This window comes from Hyperolius riggenbachi, chromosome 5 (genome assembly GCF_040937935.1).
Source record: "Hyperolius riggenbachi isolate aHypRig1 chromosome 5, aHypRig1.pri, whole genome shotgun sequence".
Taxonomy (NCBI): Eukaryota; Metazoa; Chordata; class Amphibia; order Anura; family Hyperoliidae; genus Hyperolius; species Hyperolius riggenbachi.
In genome coordinates this window covers 166,140,634-166,167,886 of record NC_090650.1, presented here as the reverse complement: position 1 = coordinate 166,167,886, position 27,253 = coordinate 166,140,634, and the positions used below count along the sequence as shown (strand labels likewise).

Sequence of the window (27,253 nt, the reverse complement as noted above, 5' to 3'; positions counted from 1 at the left end):
ACCTAATAATTATAGCCGTGGATGCCCTTCAATACAAGGAAAGGAACACACATCAATAGCCTGAGCTGGAAGACAAACACTGCTACTACCCAGAGGAAGGCCCAGCAAAGACTATTCTTCCTTTGCCAACAGAGGAAGTTTGGTATGGCTCAGGAGCTTATGTGAAGCTTCAGAACAAAATGAAGTAGGAGGCGCCCGTAGTATATTTGTATTGTGATTTTAAGTTGTAGATAGGTAGCCACACGAGTAGCGGATAGAGATAGTAAAAGAATATAGTAATAAATAAACAAATAAATAGGATAACGGATGGTCCTACCTTATGAAAGTAGTCACTCCGCTATATGGTATAAAAAGTAAAAAACTTTATTGGGCACTTTTGATTGACAACGCGTTTCGCGGAAAAACAACCGCTTCCTCAGGTCGAGTACCGTGCCTTTGAAAAAAGCATATAAATACACACAGGGCACTTAGAACAAACTTACTGTTGCATTTACATATTAAAACATGATGAATAAGAGTGAGCATAAAAAAGGAGCATAGTAAGATATTACAAATATAAGAAAACGCATGCATATATTAGTGGCCAATCGGCCAACAAAGAATAATAAATAATTAGGATAATCATCATAAAATATATATAAATAAATAAATAAAAAATCACTATCCCAGTATCAGGCAAAATGGCTGGTATTATCGTGATACGATTGTCTGCCCTACGATATATTTATAATGAGGCATGAGTATACATAGTGACAAAATGAACGCAGTTTGCAAATAAATATAGACATAACCAATATGTAAAATATAGAAACTGGCTGGGAGGGACAGGGAGAGCGGTGTATGTAAAGTAGTATATTAAGGCTGAAGGGGTGCTAGTATAGCAGGGGATGGGATGGATCTGGGTAGTATATGAGGAGCCTGTATGTAGCCTAGCAGGCATAGAAGTCTGCTATGGGCAGAGGCCAGGGAAGTAGAGCAAGGGAGGTTATTTTAGGAGCATAAATAGTTGCACGGGGTGCTATATTAGGAGCACAAATAGTTTTTGGGAGACTGCTGAAATATAGAGGGAATGGGGTATGCGTAATGGGACTCTAAGTATAAATATAAAGAATATATGTGTAAAAGGATAAGGATAAAAAGTTCACTACACGCCATGATAATGAGTAAGGAAGGAGGCTTACCTCGTAACAATTGTAGGTTATCCTAGGTGCCTGTGAAACGGGCGCTTGTGACGGAGGTAGTTTAAATAACCCTCTGAACATTCCTGACGGTGGGAGGAAACTCGGGTGGGTCCATACAGAGCGCGAGACGTCACCGCGCTAGCCGTAGTGTGTGACGTCACTGGGGGGTCGGGTCGCGTGATGGGGGATGCCAAACTAGGCACTAGGGCGGCGCTGCGTGATGCGCATGACGTCAACGCGTCAAAAGCGGCGCGTGACGTCGTGGAGATAGTATAACCGCTTGATGGGGATTGGGACATGCCCAGGAGAGGAGAAAAAGAGGCGTCACCATGGTTAGCTGGCTGGTGACGTAGTCTGACCTGCTGGTGGACGGCAGGGAGCCGGAAGTATAATGTTAATGGGTGTGCGAGGGGACTAACTACGCACAACTTCCATTTTATTGAAGCCTCTTTAGGAAATTAATAAATTTGAATGAGATACAGTAATAATGCAATACCAATTGGAGACACAAATATAAGAAGGAGTTGGATATACACATACATATATACACACAAGTACAACAGGTTCTCAATATAAACAGTAGCCTATGTATACTTAATGAAGGTATATTGTATGCGGAGTGGGTAATGAAGTGCTGCTGCTCTTATGGGGTAAGGAGTTTGTTAGTGTCACGGTTTTAACCGTTAGAGGGGGGGGAGGGGGGGGAAGGAATAGATGGAAGAGGGAAAGGAAAATGGGGGGGGAGGGGGGGGGGGGAGAAGAAAGATGGAAACCTAGAGAGGGAAAAGGGGGGGGGGGAAGAACGGGGAAGGATATTGGCCCCAGATAGGTATATGGGAGCAGGTATATGGGAGCGTTCCTACTGATAGGGGAAGGTAGGCTGGGGATGAGGGGTATAAGGAAAGTGTCCTATGTCCTGTCCCATATTGTGGAACAGGTGAAGGGAGAGCAGTGGATACTTGTACATAGGGAGTGTAAAATCTAGACCAGGGTTCCTGGGACTAAAAAGTTGTTAATATCGAGATAACCTGAAGTATATGTAATCTCTATATAGCAGGGTAGATAACACACGGGGAGGGTAAATGTGTGCAGGCATAGCCTATGGGGATGGAGGAACAGAAAGGGCGAAGGTGGATAAGATCTCCTCAGAGGTTGTGTTCTAGACAGATATTAAGCCCTTCTGGTTGTAAGGTTCCCAATCTGAAGATCCAGTACATCTCTCTGCTTCTTAGTTTTCCGGTTCTATTGTGGGCGGTTTCTGGGATCTGTTCGATTGGACAGATAGTAGTTCCTTCATGGTTACAGTTGTGTGTTCGTTTGAAATGTCTGGACAAACCGTGTTTCAGGTATCTGTTTAAAATATTACTTCTATGTTGGCCCCATCTAGTGCGGAGCTGTTGAGTGGTGCGGCCTATATACTGTAATCCGCAAGGGCATGTAATTAAGTAAATTATAAAGTTGCTGGCACAGTTAATATTTTGGTTGATTGAATGTGTCACTCCGGTGACTCTTAAGCTGAAGCTTGTAGTGTATTGATTGATTCTTTCACAGCATAGACATCTTGGCTGTTGGCACTGAGTTACATGGCCCTGCATTTGCCCTACTGTTTCTGTTCGTTCTACTGTATCTTCATTGTTTTTTATGCGGCTGGGGGCCAATATATTTTTCAAGGTTTTTGCTCTGCGAAAAACTACCCTCGGTTTCTCTGTTATATCTGTTCTAAGTATGGGGTCCATTTGTAGCAGTGGCCATGATTTTGTAAGAACTTCTTTGATTTCCTTGTGTTTGCTGGAGAACCCGGTAATAAAACTTGTCACGTTGTTTCCTTCTTTATTATTGTATTTATTATCACAGTCTCTTCTATTAATCAGGGTACTTCTATCAGTATGTCTAGCTTTTTTCCTCGCTTCCTTTACTAGATTACTGGGGTATTGTCTAGCCGCAAATTTGTTGGTAAGTATTTTCGTTTGTTGATCGAAAGTTTTGGTGTCGCTGCAGTTCTTCCGGATCCTAAGGAACTGGCCGTAGGGGATGTTTTTCTTCCACGGTTTATGGTGGCAACTCTTGTAGTGAATATAGGAGTTGGCATCAACTGTTTTGAAGAAGTTTCTTGATTTAATTGTTGTTCCTTCATGGTAGAGGGTTAGGTCTAAATATTCAATCTGACTACTGCTGTGGTTTGATGTGAACATGAGGCCCCAATCGTTGTTATTCATATATCCACAGAATCTTGTTATAGAGTCTTCATCTCCGTCCCATATTAAGATCAAATCGTCAATGTATCTCTTATACATGACGATATTGGTTGTAAAGGGGTTTCCTGGGCCTAGTACAAGTTCCTCAAACAGTCCCATGGTAAGGTTAGCGTAACTTGGAGCATAATTCGTCCCCATCGCGGTTCCTCTTGTTTGTAAATAGATAGTGTCTAGGAATCTGAAATAGTTATGGGTTAATGTGAATGAAATGGCATGAATCAAAAAATATTTTTGTTTGAGTGGCATTACTTGATCTTGTAATAGATAGTGCCAAGCTGCTCCTAGTCCCATTTTGTGATGTATATTAGAATACAAGGCCGAGACGTCCAGGGTTAGCCACTTAAAGCTCTCTTGCCACTGGATATTGGTCAGTTCAGAAAGGAGATGAGTGGAGTCCTTTAGGTATGATGGGAGTCTTTTTACATGAGGTTGAAGGTGTTGGTCAATAAGTTCCGATAAATGAGAAGTGAGTGATTCCATTCCAGCTATAATTGGTCGCCCAGGTGGATTTATTATGGATTTATGAATTTTAGGTAGGTGGTAGAAGTAAGCTGTGGCCGGGTCGGGGATTAGAATAAAATCCTTTTCTTGTTTACTGATGATATTTTCTTCATAAGCCCATTTAGTAAGATTTGTTAGCTACTTCATATAATCCTTGGTCGGGTCAGTATATAGTACTCTGTAGTAATCTTCATCCTCTAGTATTCTTTTTGCTTCTCCAAGGTAGTCAGTTTTGTTCATCAGAACAATTCCCCCTCTGTCTGCTGCTCTTATTATCAGATCCCGATTAGATTCAAGATTTTTCACAGCTAATTCTTTTTTCGTAAGGTTTCTTTTATCAATTTTTGTATCCATATTGTTCAGGTCCTCCATGACCTGTTTGTAGAACGCCTGCACATATGGTCCTTTATGGGTAGTCGGGTAGAACCTGGACTTTATCTTTAAATTCGTATAAATATACTTCTCTAAGGCCAGCTCTTCTTGGTCGATGTAGACGCTTGCAGTTAGTTCTTCAGAGTTGGGTATTATTGGCGAAAGCTGTTGGTCTCGGGTATTTTTTTGTGCCTGCAGTTGTTTAGTAGCGTAATACCTTTTAAGTGTTAGTTTTCTAATAAAAGCATTGAGGTCGACAAAGAGTTCATATAGATTGGCCTTCTTTGTTGGGCAGAAAGACAATCCTCTCTTAACCACCTTAGCGGTATGGACGAGCTCAGCTCGTCCATTACCGCCAGAGGGTGCCGCTCAGGCCCTGCTGGGCCGATTTACATGAAATAAAGAGCAGCACACGCAGCCGGCACTTTGCCAGCCGCGTGTGCTGCCCGATCGCCGCCGCTCTGCGGCGATCCGCCGCGAGCAGCGGCGAAAGAGGGTCCCCCCAGCCGCCTGAGCCCTGCGCAGCCGGAACAAATAGTTCCGGCCAGCGCTAAGGGCTGGATCGGAGGCGGCAGACGTCAGGACGTCGGCTGACGTCCATGACGTCACTCCGCTCGTCGCTATGGCGACGATCTAAGCAAAACAAGGAAGGCCGCTCATTGCGGCCTTCCTTGTTTATTCTGGGCGCCGGAGGCGATCAGAAGAACGCCTCCGGAGCGCCATCTAGTGGGCTTTCATGCAGCCAACTTTCAGTTGGCTGCATGAAATATTTTTTTTTTTATTTAAAAAAAACCCTCATGCAGTTGCCCTGGCGATCTTAATAGAACGCCAGGGTGGTTAAGTACTTGTTCGTCTACTGCTGTTAGGTTGTGGGTTGATAAGTTGAAAATAGACTTGAGTTGTGGTTCCTCGGATGGTAGACTCGGTTCTATAGTGACACTTTTCGATTTCTTCTTTTTGCCGCCTCTACGTCCTCGCTTTCTGAGCATGGGGCCAACCTCTTTAATGGTCTTAGGGGTGAGGAGATCGTCAGTGGGGCGGGTCTGTTTAGAGTGTCTCGGAGTCTGGGGTGTAAAAAACAATGAAGATACAGTAGAACAAACAGAAACAGTAGGGCAAATGCAGGGCCATGTCACTCAGTGCCAACAGCCAAGATGTCTATGCTGTGAAAGAATCAATCAGTACACTACAAGCTTCAGCTCAAGAGTCACCGGAGTGACACATTCAATCAACCAAAATATGAACTGTGCCAGCAACTTTATAATTTACTTAATTACATGCCCTTGCGGATTAAAGTATATAGGCCGCACCACTCAACAGCTCCACACTAGATGGGGCCAACATAGAAGAAATATTGCAAACGGATACCTGAAACACGGTTTGTCCAGACATTTCAAACGAACACACAACTGTAACCATGAAGGAACTACTATCTGTCCAATCGAACAGATCCCAGAAACCGCCCACAATAGAACCGGAAACCTAAGAAGCAGAGAGATGTACTGGATCTTCAGATTGGGAACCTTACAACTAGAAGGGCTTAATATTTGTCTAGAACACAACCTCTGAGGAGATCTCATCCACCTTCACCCTTTCTGTTCCTTAATCCTCATAGGCTATGCCTGCACACATTTACCCTCCCCGTGTTTTATCTACCCTGCTATATAGAGATTACATATACTTCAGGTTATCTCGATATTAACAACTTTTTAGTCCCAGGAACCCTGGTCTAGATTTTACACTCCCTATGTACAAGTATCCATTGCTCTTCCTTCACCTGTCCCACAATATGGGACAGGACATAGGACCCTTGCCTTATACCCCTCATCCCCAGCCTATCTTCCCCTATCAGTAGGAACGCTCCCATATACCTATCTGGGGCCAATATCCTTCCCCGTTCTCCCCCCCCCTTTTCCCTCTCTAGGTTTCCATCTTTCTTCTCCCCCCTCCCCCATTTTCCTTTCCCTCTTCCATCTATTCCTTCCCCCTCCCCCCCCCCCTAACAGTTAAAACCGTGACACTAACAAACTCCTTACCCCATAAGAGCAGCAGCACTTCATTACCCACTCCGCATACAATATACCTTCATTAAGTGTACATAGGCTACTGTTTATATTGAGAACCTGTTGTACTTGTGTGCATATATGTTTGTGTATATCCAACTCCTTCTTATATTTGTGTCTCCAATTGGTATTGCATTATTACTGTATCTCATTCAAATTTATTAATTCCCTAAAGAGGCTTCAATAAAATGGAAGATGTGCGTAGTTAGTCCCCTCGCACACCCAGTAACATTATACTTCCGGCTCCCTGCCGTCCACCAGCAGGTCAGACTACGTCACCAGCCAGCTAACCATGATGACGCCTCTTTTTCTCCTCTCCTGGGCATGTCCCAATCCCCATCAAGCGGTTATACTATCTCCACGACGTCACGCGCCGCTTTTGATGCGTTGACGTCATGCGCATCACGCAGCGCCGCCCTAGTGCCTAGTTCTGGCATCCCCCATCACGCGACCCGACCCCCCAGTGACGTCACACACTACGGCTAGCGCGGTGACGTCTCGCGCTCTGTATGGACCCACTCGAGTTTCCTCACAACCGTCAGGAATGTTCAGAGGGTTATTTAAACTACCTCCGTCACAAGCGCCCGTTTCACAGGTGCCTAGGATAACTTACAATTGTTACGAGGTAAGCCTCCTTCCTTACTCATTATCATGGCGTGTAGTGAACTTTTTATCCTTATCCTTTTACACATATATTCTTTATATTTATACTTTTAGAGTCCCATTACGCATACCCCATTCCCTCTATATTTCAGCAGTCTCCCAAAAACAATTTGTGCTCCTAATATAGTACCTCGTGCAACTATTTATGCTCCTAAAATAACCTCCCTTGCTCTACTTCCCTGGCCTCTGCCCATAGACTTCTATGCCTGCTAGGCTACATACAGGCTCCTCATATACTACCCAGATCCATCCCATCCCCTGCTATACTAGCACCCCTTCAGCCTTAATATACTACTTTACATACACCTCTCCCCCTGTCCCTCCCAGCCAGTCTCTATATTTTACATAATGGTTATGTCTATATTTATTTGCAAACTGCGTTCATTTTGTCACTATGTATACTCATGCCTAAAGATAAATATATCGTAGGGCAGACAATCGTATCACGATAATACCAGCCATTTTGCCTGATACTAGGATAGTGATTTTTTATTTATTTATTTATATATTTTTTATGATGATTATCCTAATTATTTATTATTCTTTGTTGGCCGATTGGCCACTAATATATGCATGCGTTTTCTTATATTTGTAATATCTTACTATGCTCCTTTTTTTATGCTCACTCTTATTCATCATGTTTTAATATGTAAATGCAACAGTAAGTTTGTTCTAAGTGCCCTGTGTGTATTTATATGCTTTTTTCAAAGGCACGGTACTCGACCTGAGGAAGCGGTTGTTTTTCCGCGAAACGTGTTGTCAATCAAAAGTGCCCAATAAAGTTTTTTACTTTTTATACCATATAGCGGAGTGACTACTTTCATAAGGTAGGACCATCCGTTATCCTATTTATTTGTTTATTTATTACTATAATCTTTTACTATCTCTATCCGCTACTCGTGTGGCTACCTATCTACAACTTAAAATCACAATACAAATATACTACGGGCGCCTCCTACTTCATTTTGTTCTGACGTTTTACCCTAAGCTAGGGGTTACCACTTTGGCAAGTGGATCTTTTGAAGGAGCTGCGACCAGATTTGGATAAGACCGAGCGGGGACGGTACTTCCCCGCATGCACACGAAGTGGTTGCTTGGTTCGCAACCCAATTTTGTGAGTATAACATCATAGAATTACATTTTGAACCATCACCATTACTCAACATACTACACCAGATTGGGCTCCCAGCTTCTCTTCCCGTCCTTTTCTTGTTTTTTACCATAGTCTTGCTTCTGTGAAGCTTGTACACTACCACCGTATAATCTGTCCTCTGCTCATCCATTCTGGTATGGTATGCTGGTTTCTCGAACAGTGCCAGATACAGGCTACAGAGGGTCATCAGGTCAGTGGAGTGAATCATCGGGAAACCCCTCCCACCGCTTAACCTCCTGTAGAACACCAGAATAACCTCCAGAGCACAGAGGATTGTAAATTATCCCTCACATCCAAGCCACCGCTTCTTCAGTCGGCTCCCATCTGGGAGATTTCAGGACATCTCCACCAGGACCGCTAGGCATAGGAACCCTCTTTTCTTCCTCTCTGCTGTCAGCCTTGTGAATTCTATACAGTGCCCCCTCCACCCCCCCCCTAAAGGACTGTAGCCGTTGGTGGGCGATTGCTCCCTTTAGACTGTGGATTAGAACACTTGTATCTTACAGCGTACCTGATCACGTTGAACCTGCTGCTATTGTGCTCCAGTCTCCTGTGTCATACTCTGTTTAAAGCTGCTATTTTTTTTATTTTTCCATGCACTACATCCCTGTTAAACTGTCATTATTTCTGTCTCATTTGTTCTGGATAACCATTTATTGCTGTTTTACATCTTCCCATGTGAGCTCTCGTTTGTGCCAAACCCAATTCCAGGCATGACCCAATTGTGCTTAGCGATTAAACTTGATTATCGGGTTCTTTGAAGTATGACCTCATCGTGGTGGAAGGGTCTAGTACAGAACACACTGCATGCAAACCGTTTTTGGAAGCCACCATCCTCCATTATGTTAATTTTGGTGCATCTGTTTTGAATGCAAGTTGTGTATCCTGCCTATAATTAGGCTTTGCACATCTAAGCTGCTAGTCATTCAGATGCAGCCTGTCTTAGGAAGCACTGCCACCTCTCCCTGTTGTATAGCCACAATTAACATTGTAGTCTATGTGGCGCCCAAACTACCCAGCAGCTGCCAAGGCCCAAATTGCGTGCTTCGTCTTGGAATGCTTTTGATATAGGAGTTGTGTATTTACACTTTTTTTTTTCTTTAGATTATGTGATGAATGATAGCAATGCTATTCAATGGGCGTTGAATAGATTGCATTATTAAAGTACAGCAAAAACTTCAATTAAACACTAACTAAAAAATAAAAAATTACAGATAAACATACAGTAAATTGGTACTGCAATAAAGACACAATAGTGAGTTCTCAGCCAAGAAACATCTGCATAGGTCAAGAATCTAGCAGGTCCACAGCGGTCCTTATGCCAAATCATATTGTCCAAGTGGGGGCTGAGTCATTTTGCAGTGCACAGTAGTCCTTCCCCTCTCTGTAGCAAAAGAACATGTCCTACAGGTTAGTGATGCTTCTGTACAGTACTCAGCCCTGAGCCTTCACCAGAGGGATTTAGACTTGATCCCCACAGGCAACAGTCCTTACACGTGTACAATGCACACAGTGACAGAAACGCTTTGGAACTTCTCCAAGAGAGGGTTTTGAGCACAATGTGCTTACTGCACAGCCCCAATTTTTTTCCCCTTCGGGTGGCATGAAAAAGTAGCTGGGAGGGGTGCAACGAGAGAATGCAGGGTCAGTAAAACGCTGCTTACAGCACTGAAGAAAGATGAGGAGGCAAGCCGAAGACAGCCGGGTACTCACCAAAATTAGTCAGGTGGAACACCTGGCTAAAAAAAGAGCCTGGTGAGAACACTTCTGCACTAGCTCATCTTTTACATAAACTAATTTACAGATTGTGACTGGAGTACAGGATGCATAGTGCATGCACTAAACATGAGCTTCTACACAGCATAAACAAAGAATTACTTTACCTCAGGATAGAGATTAAATCTTTGCAAAGTATTTATCATGCTTGGGTATTCGGTAATATTGTCATGCATTATTAGATGCAAACCCGAAAAGAAGGATGGAGCTTCAATAATGGATTTGAAGTACGAATAATAAAGGCCCTGTGGAAATAAAAAAAAAAATTAAAAAAAATACACAAGAACCTTATTAAAACGATCACAATTAAGTGTCATAATTATTAAGGAAACATACTGAAAACATGCTACTTTTTAAAAGGTACTTTTAGAAGATTGTGTGCATGTGCTGAATGGTGCTCTTCACTGAAGCTGGCAGGCATCGCTTTACTGACTATACGGACTTCTATGGAGGTTAAATCATTAGTCAGCTTAACCTAAAATTCGGCCTGTGCCAAGCTTGTACTTTGAATTGGCCTCATTGAGAACAATTCTGGTAGCTATGTGAGGTAAATATTTTTTTTGTAGGTAAGATACCTTGTGATATTTTCCTCTTTTTTTAAGCAATTCTGAAATACTTTTCTCCATTTCCGAACATGAGGTAAAACATGAGGTAAATGCATAAAGTAAGGTAAAACAGGAGTGCAATGACTCGCTCAGCTGTCTGCACAGGCAGACAGCTGTTTGACCATTCCTTAAAGTGGACCCAAATTAAAAATACAAGATTTCAGAAATAAAATCTATTTTCTAAATTATAAAAATAAATAGCAGCCTTTTTTCAGCTGCATGATGACAAATATAAAATATTTTACATTTATTGGAGGAACCCCTCCCTTCCATTCAAATTGCCGGGATTTTTCCGGCAAACTGGTGGAGTAGATGGTGTCCGGCAATGGAGGAATTGCTAATGGCTGCCCCCAGTATAACCCTAGCTATGGAAAGAGAAGGGTGAAAAGCATGCACTGAAATGCTCATACGCTTGAAGGAGTGTTTATTTATCTTTGTATGTGTCAGAGTGGTGCAACTAAATATTTTTAATTAAAAAAATGTTTGGTTTGGGTCCGCTTTAAGTCTGAGGGCTGCAGGTCTCTAGAAAAAGAGACCTGTCTTCACTTTGCAAGTTTCAGACCTGCTCTGCTGCTGAGGAATTTGCATACACTTGTCATGCAAATTGCCTACCTGCCTCCTTTGAAGGCTTGCAGTATAAATACCTTGTTCTCCCAGAGTCCTTTGCTGGTCATGATGGTTTGTTCCTGCTAACACCTGGAGTGTCAGCCTTTGCTATTGTTTGCTAAGATTATCTTACAGTAATTCCTTGGGACTGCACTAGAGATCCCTTCTAGTGCAGTCAGGTTGTATTATCTGTTTTGTCTGTACGATTGCACGGTCGCCAGCGGTTGGCGATTGTGAATCATTCTGTCTTGCGATTGTCTTGTCGCCAGCGGCGGTCGACGGGAAATCGTTCTGTCTGTTTGGATCGCACTCGCCCTAGCGGTAGTGGCGGTGGTTCCTTCTGTATTCTGCCTTGGGGGTGCTAACAAGAGCAGCGGTTGCTACTGGTAGTCCCATCGCTTTGTCTTTCTGGATCGCATCTGCTCTAGCATTAGCAGCGGTGGTTCCTTCTGTGCTCTGTCTGGGAGTGTAGGCCAGAGCTGCGGTTGCTGCTGGCTGCTCCTTCTCTCTGTCTTGTCTGGTACGAACGCTTGCTGTAGGCTCGGTGAGGTAACCGTTTAGCAAGCGCTCGCGTTCTCTATTTCGTGTTTGTGTTGTGTTGGTTAGTTAGGGTGGCACGCTTATCACTGGGCGCCTAACGCGCGGTGATCGTGCTTAAATGCGTTCGCTGTTGCGAATGAGTACGGTGTTCGCGTTCAGCTAGCGTTTGTTATTTTCCTGGATGTTCTGATCATTGTTATTGTTATGTCTTTCCTGCTACACTTGTGCTCGGTCTGATCTGGTCTTTTGTCTCTATTGGCAATCGCCACTCTTGCGATTGCGTTCCTACTTCGGTTCCGTTGTTGTGTGTTCACCGTCGCAGGGTGGCGACTGGATTGGTGGACACACATACATTCTATCTCTGTACTTATTCAGTCTTGTTTCCCTGTTGGCAATCGTCATCTCTTGCGATTGCTTTCTCACTTGGTTTCCGCTGTTGTGTGTTCACCGTCGCTGGGTGGCGACTAGATTGGTGGACATACATACATTCCTTCTCTGTGCTTATTCAGTCTTGTGTCGCTGTTAGCAATCGCCATCTCTTGCGATTGCGCTCCCACTTGGTATTCACTGTTGTATGTTCATCGTCGCTGGGTGGAGACTAGATTGGTGGACACACATACATCCTGTCTCTGTGCTCTCTCTCTTTAAGGGCTATCTTGCCCTGCATTGCTTCCTCTCGTACAATTCCTATCTGGCATCTGTGGCAGAACAGAGGGGTGGTTCCTCTGTTCTCCACAGCTCCATCTGCTGGCAGGAATTCCCATCTACAGGTGCATAGCACCATTGCTGGGTTCTCTCAGACAACAATAACAATGATCAGAACGTCCAGGAAAATAACAAACGCTAGCTAAACGCGAACACCGCACTCATTCGCAACAGCGAACGCGTTTAAACACGATCACCGCGCGTTAGGCGCCCAGTGATAAGCGTGCCACCCTAACTAACCAACACAAGCACGAAATAGAGAACGCGAGCGCTTGCTAAACGGTTACCTCACCGAGCCTACAGCAAGCGTTCGTACCAGACAAGACAGAGAGAAGGAGCAGCCAGCAGCAACCGCAGCTCTGGCCTACACTCCCAGACAGAGCACAGAAGGAACCACCGCTGCTACCACTAGAGCGGATGCGATCCAGAAAGACAAAGCGATGGGACTACCAGTAGCAACCGCTGCTCTGGTTAGCACCCCCAAGGCAGAATACAGAAGGAACCACCGCCACTACCGCTAGGGCGAGTGCGATCCAAACAGACAGAGCGATTTCCTGTCGACCGCCACTGGCGACAAGACAATCGCAAGACAAAACGATTCACAATCGCCAACCGCTGGCGACCGTGCAATCGCACAGACAAAACAGATAATACAACCTGACTGCACTAGAAGGGATGCCTAGTGCAGTCCCAAGGAATTACTCTAAGATAATCTTAGCAAACAATAGCAAAGGCTGACACTCCAGGTGTTAGCAGGAACAAACCATCATGACCAGCAAAGGACTCAGGGAGAACAAGGTATTTATACTGCAAGCCTTCAAAGGAGGCAGGTAGGCAATTTGCATGACAAGTGTATGCAAATTCCTCAGCAGCAGAGCAGGTCTGAAACTTGCAAGGTGAAGACAGGTCTCTTTTCTAGAGACCTGCAGCTCTCAGACTTAAGGAATGGTCAAACAGCTGAGTGGATCATTACAATGAGGTATTTCAGCGGTAAGTATGCGGTAAATAAATAATAGTAATCTTTAATTGTCTTGCATAAGTTAGGATAGTCTTTGGAAGATGGTTTGTTTTGTTTTTTTGAGGGGGGGAAGGTGTATTTAATTATGTAGCAACCTATGAAAAGTACAGTATATTTATAAGCATCCCTTATAAAAAAAATCCAGTAAATATTTGGGGTTTTATTTCTACCATTCTTTTCTATTACACAGCCTGAATAGGAACGACACTAAAAACAGCAATAGGAACTCCACTAAAAACTGCAAAATGTATTTTTATTTATTGTATTTATAAAGTGCCAACATATTATGCAGCGCTGTACATTAGTTAAAGAGGAACTTCAGCCTAAACAAACATACTTTAATTAAGTTACATTAGTTATGTTAATTAAAATAGATCGGTAATATAATCTCTTACCCACCCTGTTTTAAAAATAACAGGCAAATGTTTGATTTCATGATGGCAGCCATCTTTTTGGTTGAAAGGAGGTGACAGGGAGCATGAGATACAGTTCCAACTGTCCTGTGTCCTGAGCACCTCTCCCAGTTGCTAGGCAGTGTGAGCAACAACATAGGAAATCTCATCATGCTCCGCACAGCATCAGGGAAAAAAAGCCCGGGCTTTTTTTCTTTGATGGGTGGAGCTTAGCTAAAAAAATACAGCTAAAAATGATGCTTTGGTAAGAAAAACAAAGTTCTGATGCTGTGAAACTGTTAAAGAAACACCAAGCCTTTTCAGTTCTGCTGAGTAGATTTCTAGTCCGTAGGTTCACTTTAAGGTTACAGACAATATTTAGGGGTGACATACAGCAATAAGACCATACAGGAACACATGCAAACCAGATTGCGCAGCACAGTATGAGTACAAGTTCATGCTTAGTCAGTCACTGGGTGGGAGCATGGAGATTAGGGAAGTTGAGTGCACTCAGATCCATAGGCACCCAGCCTCTAGGTTGTAAGCCTTTGGGCTACCTGTTCACGCACCTCTATCACTGTACACCCAGTACAGTGATAGAGGTGCGTGAACAGGTAGCCCAAAGGCTTACAACCTAGAGGGAGAGGTAGGGACACAAAAGGTAGGGGACCAGAGTTCAGCTGCAGGTTTAGAGCAATAGTGAGGTACCCCACTCACTAGTGCACTAAACCTGCAGCTGAACTCTGGTCCCCTACCTTTTGTGTTCCACCTCTACCTCTAGGTTGTAAGCCTTTGGGCTACTCCGGCCAGAATGAAAAAGTGGGTTTTGAGGGCCTTCTTGAAGATATTGAAGAAGGGGGAAACCCTAATGGGGGGACGTAGGGAGTTCTGTATTGTTGGAGCAGCTCTTGAGAAGTCCTGGAGGCGTGCATGGGATTGGGTGATGCGGGGAGCAGTCAGGCGAAGTTAATTGGAGGAGCAGAGTGAGCGGCTAGGAGTGTACCTCTGGGTAAGATTGGAAATGTAGGTTGGGCAGGTTTTGTGGACAGATTTGTAGGCCAGACAGCATCTTGAATCGGATTCTGGACTGGATAGGAAGCCAGTGGAGGGATTCACAGAGGGGAGCCGCTGTGGTGGAGTGATAGAGGAGTTTACTTTACATCCAGGTACAGGCAGGTCGTAAACTGATCTGTAAATTATGTGCCAACATGCCCCCTAATTTCCTTGAGAATAGCTATTTTCGGTAAAATCAATGCATATTACCTCATAAGGTAAAACATGACTTAACCCTTCCAGAATTGCTAGATGACCTCATGAGGTAATTTGTTTGATAACCCTATCAGAATTGAGGCTAATGTCCTGGCATTTTGCTAAAGTAATGATAAATACCAAGATTTATTTGACACATGAGCTAAAAACCCTAGAATCAACAGAACTGTCAATGCATCCCAATACCAGTCTACAATCTACCAGGACACCCAGATTTTGTAACCATATTACTTTCTCCTACATTATATGCAGCATGTAAATTTTAAGTTGCATAAACATACATTCATCTGACAGCTTGTCTTTTTTCCCTAAAGTGTGCCCAAGAACATAACACTGACCATGTACTGAACTTGGCTGCTCGTCTCTTTCTCTGCTGCTCCTCTCTGTCAAAGTCTTCATTGGCTACCAATTAACCAGAGGGTCCAGTTCAAGCTCTAACCCTAACCTACAAAGCACAAATGTGGGGAAAGAGGCGCCCTGGTGTAGATGAAACAAATTAAAAACAGATAAAACTAAGAAAATGAGGTGGCTTACCTCAGTAACGAGATCTTTTTGTAAACAAATACATTTTATTAGCACAGGCAACGTGTTTCACGGGTCTGAGCCCGCTTCATCAGGCCAATACCAGTGTCAAAAATAGTAAATGACAATCCTTAATACATACGTTGACTTTCAGAAACAACAACATGTATGGTAAATCAATGTGTGGATATTCAGCATTTAGTGTTACAGAATGGTTGCAAACGACAATACGTTTAGAGAAGTTAAAGATGTGTCTGTCTATCCGACATCACCAGACCCATATCAGGGATGTATATTAACCACTTCCCGACCGCCGTATAGACAATTGGCGGCCGGGAAGTGGACCCCGCAAGGACCGCCGTATTGACAAATGGCGGCGGTCCTTGTAGGGGCATGGGCGGAGCGATCGCGTCATCCGTGACGCGATCCTCCGCCGGGGATCGATAGCCGGTAGTTTAGTCTCCGTTCGCCGGCTTCAGACCCCCCCCTGATCACCCCAGCAGACCCCTGCCAGCACCCTTGCACCCCTATAAACCCCCCCCCACCTGCCACTAACTATTGACGCTATCCCTTAATTTAGGTCCCTAACTGCCTCCTAGTCACCCCTGACCCCCCCCCCACCTTTAGATCACCCCCAGACCCCATCCCAGACTACCCCCCTGTATACATCTGTATACAGCTACCTCACCCCCTGATCCCCCTCTGATCACCTGTCTATCACCCCTCAGCACCCCCACCCATCAGAGCAGACCCTAACTGCCCCGCGGGGGCAACCGATCACCTGCCCAGACCCTCGATTGCCCTCATACCCCCCTCCTGATTACATCCCCTGCGCATTGTTTACATCTGTCCTCCCCAGCAATCACTAACTGATCTGCGATCAGTAACCCCCTGTGTCTGCCTCTCATCAGATCAGGACTCAGTCTGCCCCATGCGGGCTCCTGATCAACCCCCCACCACCTCAAATCGCCCTCAGACCCCCCCCCCCAATCACCGTCCGAGTGCATTGTATTTGACTGTGCTGTGATTGTATTCGATTGTGCTGCGATTGTATTCGATTGTGCTGCGATTGTATTTGATTGTCCCGTGATCTGCTTCAATTGTCCCGTGATTGTTTGATTGCCTCTGAGACCGCACTTCCCAACAACTCCCACCCCACCACCACCCCCATCACCTTCCGAGTGCATCAGATTTGATTGTGCGGTGATTGGATTCGATTGTGCTGTAATTGTATTTGATTGTCCCGTGATCGGCATCGATTGACCCGTGATTGTTTGATTGCCTCTGAGACCCACTTCCCGCCACACCTAACCCCCCCTCCCCCCCACCACCTCCAACCACCACCTTCCGAGTGCATCAGATTTGCTTGTGCTGCGATTGTATTCGATTGTGCTGTAATTGTATTTGATTGTCCCGTGATCGGCTTCGATTGTCCCGTGATTGCTTGATTGCCTCTGAGACCCCACTTCCCGCCACACCCAACCCCACCCTACTCCCCACCACTTCCAACCACCACCTTCCGAGTGCATCAGATTTGCTTGTGCTGCGATTGTATTCGATTGTGCTGTAATTGTATTTGATTGTCCCGTGATCGGCTTCGATTGTCCCGTGATTGCTTGATTGCCTCTGAGACCCTACTTCCCGCCACACCCAACCCCACCCTCCTCCCCACCACCTCCAACCACCACCTTCCGAGTGCATCAGATTTGCTTGTGCTGTGATTGGATTCGATTGTGCTTTAATTGTATTTGATTGTCCCGTGATTGTTTGATTGCCTCTGAAACCCCACTTCCCACCAACCCCAATACCTCTCAAATACTCCCTTTTGCTAGGTAGGTGCTCTTTTTTTCTGGGTAGTCTCGGAGGAAAACCCCATAAATTTAGCAATCCACAATGGCAAGAAGGGGGATTTCCGATGAGGAGGTATACAGGTACATGGACCAGTCGGATGAGAGCTTTCGGGAAGACTCACCCGACGAATCATCCGGGTCCGAATTTGAACCTGTGGAACCTGTGTGACCGAAAGTGATGACGAGGCTTTGGTCCCGGCTAGAGCCAGGCGTACCAGACCCCATGTCATTAGACCGCAGGTGGCGCAGGATCCGCCTCAAGGGCAGCAGGGTGGTGCTAGCCCTGATGATAGTTTTCTTGGTGAGGCAGGCACCAGCAGCACAGCATCTCCTGGACTTAGTACCAGTACTTCTGTAGACCCTGGTGAAGTGGTGAGCACCAGCATGGAAGTTGAAACTGGTACAGTGGCAAGTGCAGTAGTACCCCCGTCGCAGCCACCAAGAAGAAGACGGGCCAGTAGTACCCATAGACTCCCAGAAGTGCTGGCACATCCAGATTGGCAATCCCCTGATTCCGCCGCACCCGTAGTGCCCCCTTTCACCGCCCAGTCTGGAGTCCAGGTGGCGACAGCTCATCTAGGAACGACCCTAAAAAACTTCCTGAAAGGATCTGCACCACACAGAAGGTTGTATTTATAAGCTCTTCAAATCTTTATTCCATAAAAATCGACAAGGCAGCGACAGCCCGCTGTTTCGGCCCAAAATGGCCTTTCTCAAGTTGCCAGAAAAGTCAAATGCATTCAAACACACATAATGACATTATTTATATAGCCCTAACCACACCCCCTTGGGGCGGCAACCCTCTAACATGCAAATGTGAATGGAAACCTAACGGACCTGATGGGAGACTGAAGCCAGCATAAAAATCACCAATCGGTTAAGGTATCACAACTCACCAATCAGGTATATACAGCGGAGATGGGAGCATGATGCGCAGTCCTATATGCGCTGGGCTGGCGAACTGGTGGTGATCAGATGAGAAGGTCCACCTGATTGGTGAGTTGTGATACCTTAACCGATTGGTGATTTTTATGCTGGCTTCAGTCTCCCATCAGGTCCGTTAGGTTTCCATTCACATTTGCTGCCCCAAGGGGGTGTGGTTAGGGCTATATAAATAATGTCATTATGTGTGTTTGAATGCATTTGACTTTTCTGGCAACTTGAGAAAGGCCATTTTGGGCCGAAACAGCGGGCTGTCGCTGCCTTGTCGATTTTTATGGAATAAAGATTTGAAGAGCTTATAAATACAACCTTCTGTGTGGTGCAGATCCTTTCAGGAAGTTTTGCAGTTTTTGCCCCTTGTGGTATAGGGGCCAGGATCTTGGCACACACTTTACATTGAGCTTGGAGGGTGCTCCCAAGTGTTTGTTTATACTGCTAGGAACGACCCTAGACTTTTTGCAGCTGTTCATCACCCAGGTTCTCTTGGACTTAATTGTGGTTGAGACCAACCGTAAAGCCACACAATTCATCACCGAGCACCCGGAGAGCAGCTATGCCCAGCCTTTCCGGTGGAAACCAGTCCAAGTTTCCGACATTAAAATCTTTTTGGCCCTTATCCTTCACTTGGGACTAATGAAACAGAATGTATTGCGGTCGTATTGGTCTACGAACCCAGTACATCATGTTCCCTTGTACCCTGCTGCCATGTCCAGGACACGATTTGAGTCCATCCTGCGCTTCCTGCACTTCAATGACGACAAAACCTGTCATGAAAAGGGCCACCCTGCTTATGACCAGCTCCACAAAATTCGGCCCCTCATAGACCACCTGTCATCAACATTTGCAGATGCTTATATCCCTGAACAGAACATCTGCGTAGACTAGTCCCTCTTACGCTTTACCGGGCGCCTTGGCATCAAACAGTACATCCCAAGCAAGCGCGCCCGGTATGGGGTGAAACTGTATAAGCTCTGTGTAAGGGCCACAGGCTATACATGTCGTTTTAGGGTCTATGAGGGAAAAGACTCAAAATTGGAGCCGGTCGGATGCCCTGACTACCTGGGGAGCAGTGGAAAGGTTGTGTGGGACTTGGTGTCACCCTTGTTCCAGAAGGGGTACCATCTTTATGTGGACAACTATTACACAAGTGTGGCCCTCTATCAGCACTTAAAGTTAGAAGGAATCCGATGCTGTGGCACTGCGCGGCCTAGTCGCCAGGACTTCCCCCAACGGCTCGTTACCACCAGACTTTAACGGGGGCAGAGGGCCGCCTTGCGTACTGACGACCTGCTCGCGGTGAAATGTAGGGACAAGAGGGACGTTTACTTTCTGTCCACCATTCACACAGACACAACAGTCCAAAATTCAACGGGCAACTGCTGTCATTGAAAAGCCCCTTGTCGTCCACGAATATAATGTCAACATGGGAGGGGTGGACTTCAATGACCAGAGGTTAGCGCCCTATTTAGTTTCCCGGAAAACAAGACGCTGGTATAAGAAAGTGTCTTTTTATCTGATTCAATTGGCAGTTTACAACAGCTTTGTTCTCTACAGTAAGGCTGGGAGAACTGGATCTTTCCTTCAATTTCAGGAACAGATCATTCTGGACATCCTGTATCCAGGAGGTGCCAGGACCCCCCCCCTCAGATGCAACTAGCCGACTGCAGATTCCGGGCGCCTTGGCATCAAACTGATAGACTTACGCCTATCAGATTCCGTGTGCCCCAGGTCAACGCATCCGAAGAAAACGTTGTTGTGTCTGCAGCAGTGCTAGAAGAAGGAATGACACCAGTTTTTATTGTCCCAAATGTCCTGACCAGCCTGGCCTATGCATAGGGGAGTGCTTTGAGAGGTACCACGAGCAGGTACACTATTAGAACCTAGGGAACTCCAGACACAGGAGTAGGCACACACTCAGTGGTCTTTCGCACATTGTCCCAGGGGGAGGAGAGGTAAGCTTGAAAACCAAACAGGTAAGCATAAAAGTCGGAAGAAGGATCGGTTTCCATGCTTGATATTGCTGATATGTCCTGGGTTGGCGATATAAGACGGCATGTTTGAATTTCCCTTGAGTGTGGACACCCCCGGTTTATATGTGATTTACTTTGGGCCTATGATGATGCTTTAATGCCACACAGAGTCATCTCTATTGGCAGGCATATTGCTGTATACTACAGGCATAATGCTGTATACTAAAGTTCTGAGGCCCAGTCACATAAGTTGGTGGCTCACCCTGAGTGCAGGGTGGCACGGGGTGTCTCTCTCCTGAGGTTATTACTGCCATTGATGTGGAGGAAGATCTGCCATTGATGTGGAGCAAGGTATGTTTGCCGTTCATTTTTCCTTTCAGCCCAGAGTGCATTACCCATATACCCAATATAAGGAGTATAGCAGAAACTCCTAATACTGGCCATACATGTAATGATTGCAGAGACCCTAAAATGCCAGGACAGACTCCACACATGACCCCATTTTGGAAAGAGGACACCCTAAAGTATTATGTGAGGTGCACGGTGAGTTCATAGAAGATTTTAGTTTTTGTGACAAGTAAGCAGAAATTTTTTTATTTATTTTTTTAGTGTCATTTTCCGTTAACTTGTGACAAAAAATAAAATTTTCAATGACCTCACCATTCCCCTCATGGAATACCTTGTTGTGTATTCTTTCCAAAATGGGGTCATTTGTGGGGTTTGTTAACTGTCCTGGCAAGTGGGCGGGGTGCTAAATTTTGAGCACCCCTGTAAAGCCTAAAGGTACTCATTGGACTCTGGGCCCCTTAGCGCAGTTAGGGTGCAAAAAAGTGCCACACATGTGGTATCGCCATACTCGGGAGAAGTAGTACAATGTGTTTTGGGGTGTATTTACACATACTCATGCTGGGTGGGAGAAATACCTCTGTAAATGACAATCTTGATTTTTTTTTTACACACAATTGTCCATTTACAGAGATATTTCTCCCACTCAGCATGGTTATGTGTAAAAATACACCCCAAAACACATTGTACTACTTCTCCCGAGTACGGCGGTGCCACATGTGTGGCACTTTTTTGCAGCCTAACTGCGCTAAGGGGCCCAAAGTCCAATGAGTACCTTTAGGATTTCACAGGTCATTTTGAGAAATTTCGTTTCAAGACTACTCCTCACGGTTTAGGGCCCCTAAAATGCCAGGACAGTATAGGAACCCCACAAATGACCCCATTTTAGAAAGAAGACACCCCAAGGTATTCCGTTAGTAGTACGGTGAGTTCATAGAAGATTTTATTTTTTGTCACAAGTTAGCGGAAATTGATTTTTATTGGGTTTTTTTTCACAAAGTGTCATTTTCCGCTAACTTGTGACAAAAAATAAAATCTTCTATGAACTCACCGTACTACTAACGGAATACCTTGGGGTGTCTTCTTTCTAAAATGGGGTCATTTGTGGGGTTCCTATACTGTCCTGGCATTTTAGGGGCCCTAAACGGTGAGGAGTAGTCTTGAAACGAAATTTCTCAAAATGACCTGTGAAATCCTAAAGGTACTCATTGGACTTTGGGCCCCTTAGCGCAGTTAGGGTGCAAACAAGTGCCACACATGTGGTATTGCCGTACTCGGGAGAAGTAGTATAATGTGTTTTAGGGTGTATTTTTACACATACCCATGCTGGGTGGGAGAAATACCTCTGTAAATGACAATCTTTTGATTTTTTTTTACACACAATTGTCCATTTACAGAGTTATTTCTCCCACCCAGCATGGGTATGTGTAATAATACACCCCAAAACACATTATACTACTTCTACGGAGTACGGCAATACCACATGTGTGGCACTGTTTTGCAGCCTAACTGCGCTAAGGGGTCCAAAGTCCAATGAGCACCTTTAGGCTTTACAGGGGTGCTTACAATTTAGCACCCCCCAAAATGTCAGGACAGTAAACACACCCCACAAATGACCACATTTTGGAAAGTAGACACTTCAAGGTATTCAGAGAGGGGCATGGTGAGTCTGTGGCAGATTTCAACTTTTTTTTTTTTTTTTTTGTCACAAAGTGTCATTTTCCGCTTATTTGTGACAAAAAATAATATCTTCTATGAACTTACTATGCCTCTCAGTGAATACTTTGGGATGTCTTCTTTCCAAAATGGGGTCATTTGGGGGGGTATTTATACTATCCTGGAATTCTAGCCCCTCATGAAACATGACAGGGGGTCTGAAAAGTCATAGATGCTTGAAAATGGGAAAATTCACTTTTTGCACCATAGTTTGTAAACGCTATAACTTTTACCCAAACCAATAAATATAGGCTGAATGGGTTTTTTTTTTATCAAAAACATGTTTGTCCACATTTTTCGCGCTGCATGTATACAGAAATTTTACTTTATTTGAAAAATGTCAGCACAGAAAGTTAAAAAAAAAATCTTTTTTTGCCAAAATTCATGTCTTTTTTGATGAATATAATAAAAAGTAAAAATCGCAGCAGCAATCAAATAGCACCAAAAGAAAGCTTTATTAGTGACAAGAAAAGGAGCCAAAATTCATTTAGGTGGTAGGTTGTATGAGCGAGCAATAAACTGTGAAAGCTGCAGTGGTCTGAATGGAAAAAAAGTGCCTGGTCTTTAAGGGGGTAAAGCCCACGGTCCTCAAGAGGTTAAGAACGCACACGTATGCCCCTGAAAAGAGGGGATCCATGCCCAGGAAAGACAAATGCATACCCTTTGTGTGCATGAAGCATGCAAATACATCAAATACAGAAAAATACTAAAAATTACTGAAGGGTAAAATGGATCATAAAAGGCATTTATGTTTGTCTCTCCTGGAGATGGATCCCCTCTTTTTAGGGGGAAACGTGCGCTCTTGATATACGTCGCTGATATGGGTCTGGTGATGTCGGACAGACATCTTTAACTTCTCTAAACGTATTGCCTTTAGCAACCATTCTGTAACACTAAATGCTGAATATCCATACACTGATTTCCCATACAAGTTTCTGAAAGGGAACGTATGTATTAAAGATTGTCATTACTATTTTAGGCACTGTTATTGACCTGATGAAGCGGGCTCAGACCCGTGAAATGCGTTGCCTGTGCTAATAAAATGTCTTTGTTTACACAAAGATCTCGTTACTGAGGTAAGCCACCTCATTTTCTTAGTTTTATCTATCGGTTTTTAATAGTTTTATCTACACCAGGGTTTTGCTTCCATACCCCCCACCAACAGTGATTGGTGGAGAGGTATAGACATACCACAAGTGGTCTCGACCACAGTGGACACCTGTCAGCCTTAACCAAGAAGAGCGACTGCAACCTGGTCCATTAGGGCCACCCCGAGTGGAGTCTGGTTCATTGTCTCCACCTGCCTCCTGTAGTCAGTTGCCCCCTGCAACCCGCCTTTGTGAGCAGAACATTCTTTATACAGCTGTTTTTGTTCACAAAACGTGCACTATTGGGCTCCCGTTTTTGTCTTCTGTACTTTTTTTTTAGGGTGCCAAGACACCCCACCTCTTCACTAACCTGCAAAGCTCTCCACAATCTCTCTCCCTTGTACATCTCCTCACTTATTTCCAGATACCAACCCCAGGGGCTAACCAAGGATTTTCAAAGGGAGATTTCTGAAAGGTCTCTCAGCCATGCACAATATAATAATATGGTAGGACATTAGACTATGTCTATGGTAAGGATTAGACTGTGAGCTCCTCTGAGGACAGTCAGTGACATGACAATGTACTGTACTCTGTAGAGTATGTGCTGAAGAAGACATCAGTGTTATATACTCTAACTATAAACTATAAACTATCTAACTATAAACGCCTGCTTATGTGAACTACAGCAATGGATGAATGACAACTGGCTGAAACTAAATGCAGACAAAACTGAAGTCCTTCTGATTGGAGGGCGGAGCATGATAACAAAACAACTTAACTTGCAGTCTTCATCACTGGGAATAGGAGGCACGGATTTACGCAGCTCTGATCATGTGCGTAGCCTGGGAGTTCTAATTGATGGGAATTTAAACTTCAGAACTCAAATCTCTGCTGTGGTGAAATCATCCTATTTTCACCTGAAGAACATTGCAAAAATCAAGCACCTCATCCCCCCAGAAGATCTGCCAACCTTAGTCCATGCCTTCATCACATCCCGACTGGACTACTGTAATGCTCTCTACACAGGCCTTTCTTAAAAAAGGTCTTGTACCGCCTACAGCTGATACAGAATACTGCTGCCAGACTGCTAACCAACCAACCCCGTCTCTGCCACATAACGCCAGTCCTGCACTCCCTTCACTGGCTACCTATAGAATGGAGGGTCCTATTCAAGATCGGCCTACTGACATTTAAATCCCTGAATAATCTGGGCCCTGGATACATGAAAGATATGTTGCAGCTGCGTAGCAATCCCCGCATTCTCAGATCCACAGGTTCTAATAATCTAGTCATACCCAGAGTCCACTTGGAAACTTTTGGTCCCAGAGCCTTCTGTCATGCTGCCCCTACGTTTTGGAACTCCCTACCTCAACAGATCAGGACAGCTCCATCCCTGGCCGTGTTTAAATCCAGACTGAAAACCCACCTGTTCAGTTTGGCATTTGCAGAATTATAACTTTTGTTGTGTGAATACTTCATCCTACTACCAATTACTGAATCTGAGAGAGCCTAAGCGCTTTGAGTCCTATGGGAGAAAAGCGCTATAGAAATGTTATTGTATTGTATATAATAATAATTTAGTAGGACATTAGACTATGACTAGGATAGGGGTTAGATTGTGAGCTCCTTTAACCATTTCTGCCACCCAGACGTGAGCTTCACGTCCAGGCGGCTGCTCTGTTGCGGCGCCGCGCTTCGGCGTGCTGTCCCCGGTAGCCCTGGGATCAGTGAACAGGAACATGGTTCCCGATCACCAATCCATGTCCCCGGCAGAAAAACCGAAGCGCTCTTACTAGAGGCTTCAGTCTTTCTGCAAAAAAAAAAAAAGTTTCCCCGTCCTTCTTGTGCTTCTGGTTAGCGAGAAGCACAAGGAGAAAAAAATAAACTCAAGGTATAGTAAAACTACATCTACATCTTTTTTTACATTACATTTTACACATATAACAACATTAAAAATTAACAGTTTATTTCCCACAACAAAATATTACCTAAATAATTTTTTTAATGAAAAAAAAATTACAATAAAAAAACAAAACTAAACTAAACAAAAACAAATAGTTACCTAAGGGTCTGAACTTTTTAAACATGCATTTGAAGGGGGTATACTACGAACATTTTTTAATGATTAGCTTGTAAATAGTGATGGACGCAAAACTGAAAAAAATGCACCTTTATTTCAAAATAAAATATTGGCGCCATACATTGTGATTGGGACAAAATTTAAATGGTGTCATAACCCAGACAAACGGGCAAATAAAATACACAGGTTTTAATCATGGTAGTTAAAATGAGAGTGTTGATTTTTTTTCTCAAGAGAAAGGAGAGTGGGAGAAAGATAGAAGAGTGGGGAAACAGAGAGAGGAAAGCGAGAGCCAGTTAAGTAGAAGAGACATGAGTGAGTATCAGTGTGTCTGTGGGGATGAAGAAAGTGGGGGAAAGAGAAATAGGAAAGAGGAATAATGAAAGACAGGAATGCAGGAGACACACACACACACACACACACACACACACACACACACACACACACACACACACACACACACACCATAGGGTAGGGGAGAGAGAGAGGCACAGGACAGAGGGAATAGGAGGCAACACAAACAGGTGAGAGGTACCAGTTAAGTACTGCAATATTCTATTTTGCAGGGTCATACTGAGATAATACACAGACATACTGCAATATGGAGGAGAGACATAGGGTAAAGGGGAGAGGATGGGAAAGAAATGCGGGAAAGCGGGACACAAACTTCAGTGAGAAATAGAGATAATTGGGTTTAAGACGGCTATCACACAGCAGCCTGAGACTAGGAAGTAATTAGCTGACTTATTCATGCAGACTTCCCTCAGTGCTTTTTCTCCTATCACTACAGCAGTCAGCTGATGGTAAGCATTGCTATCTGTATCCTGAGGCCTTTGCAGTATTTTCAGTTTTTCAGCAGCCAGTGAATACAGACAATAATGAAGACAGACGACATCTGTAATGAAGGGGTAAGTAAAGCCTGTAAGGTCCCAACTTCCTTCTTTACTAGCAAACAGCAGGGACACAGGGCTGTGCTCATACCTGGCTCAGTGGTCTGTCAAGTTTCCCAGAGCTGCTCCATGCTCTGCACACATACTACTGCTACATCCAAAGACAACTGGAGCCGGGAAAGAAAGAGGGTGGGGCGGCACATAGTGTAGGCAGCAAAACAGTGCTGTGAGCTGCAGGGTGCAGACATTCTGTTGTCTTAACTTGTACCTGTCCACAGACACTGCACCTGCCCAGTGGCTGAGGGGTTTTCTGTGCACCAGTTCATAGGCACCACTTGCCTATGAACCAAACTGCAATCTCAGATCTTACTTACTTTTGTCCTCCTCTAGAATTACCTCCTCGCATTCATGTATACAAGATTTTGCACGTGCTTCACCCATCCACTAGAATGCCCTCCCGCAACACGTCAGTCTCTTTCCTACCTTTGATATTTTTAAATGCTCCCTCAAGACTCACTTTTTCAGAGAAGCTTTATGTTTTACCTTAGGCCATTACCCTTTGGCCTATGGCCAAGTTGCACTCCTACTAGATAACCTAAAACACACTGCCTCTAGAATGTAAGCTTGCAAGGGCAGGGTTCTCTCACCTTTTCTGTCTTAGAATATGCTATACATTTTCTTTATCATGTTACTTTGTCACTCATGTTACCAACTCTGTATTTTGTATTGATTCTGTATTATGTACCAACTC

The 27,253-nt window shown here is 44.4% G+C and overlaps 1 protein-coding gene across 1 annotated transcript in view; it reads right to left on the bottom strand.

The window, feature by feature from the left end:
- Positions 1–27,253, bottom strand: part of LOC137519343 (protein C-mannosyl-transferase DPY19L1-like) — a 214,938-nt gene that overhangs the window by 48,572 nt on the left and 139,113 nt on the right. Inside the window, exon 5 of the mRNA XM_068238293.1 lies at positions 10,072–10,209. Within this exon, the coding sequence (XP_068094394.1) occupies positions 10,072–10,209 (138 nt within the window). The remainder of the gene's footprint in view (positions 1–10,071; positions 10,210–27,253) is intronic.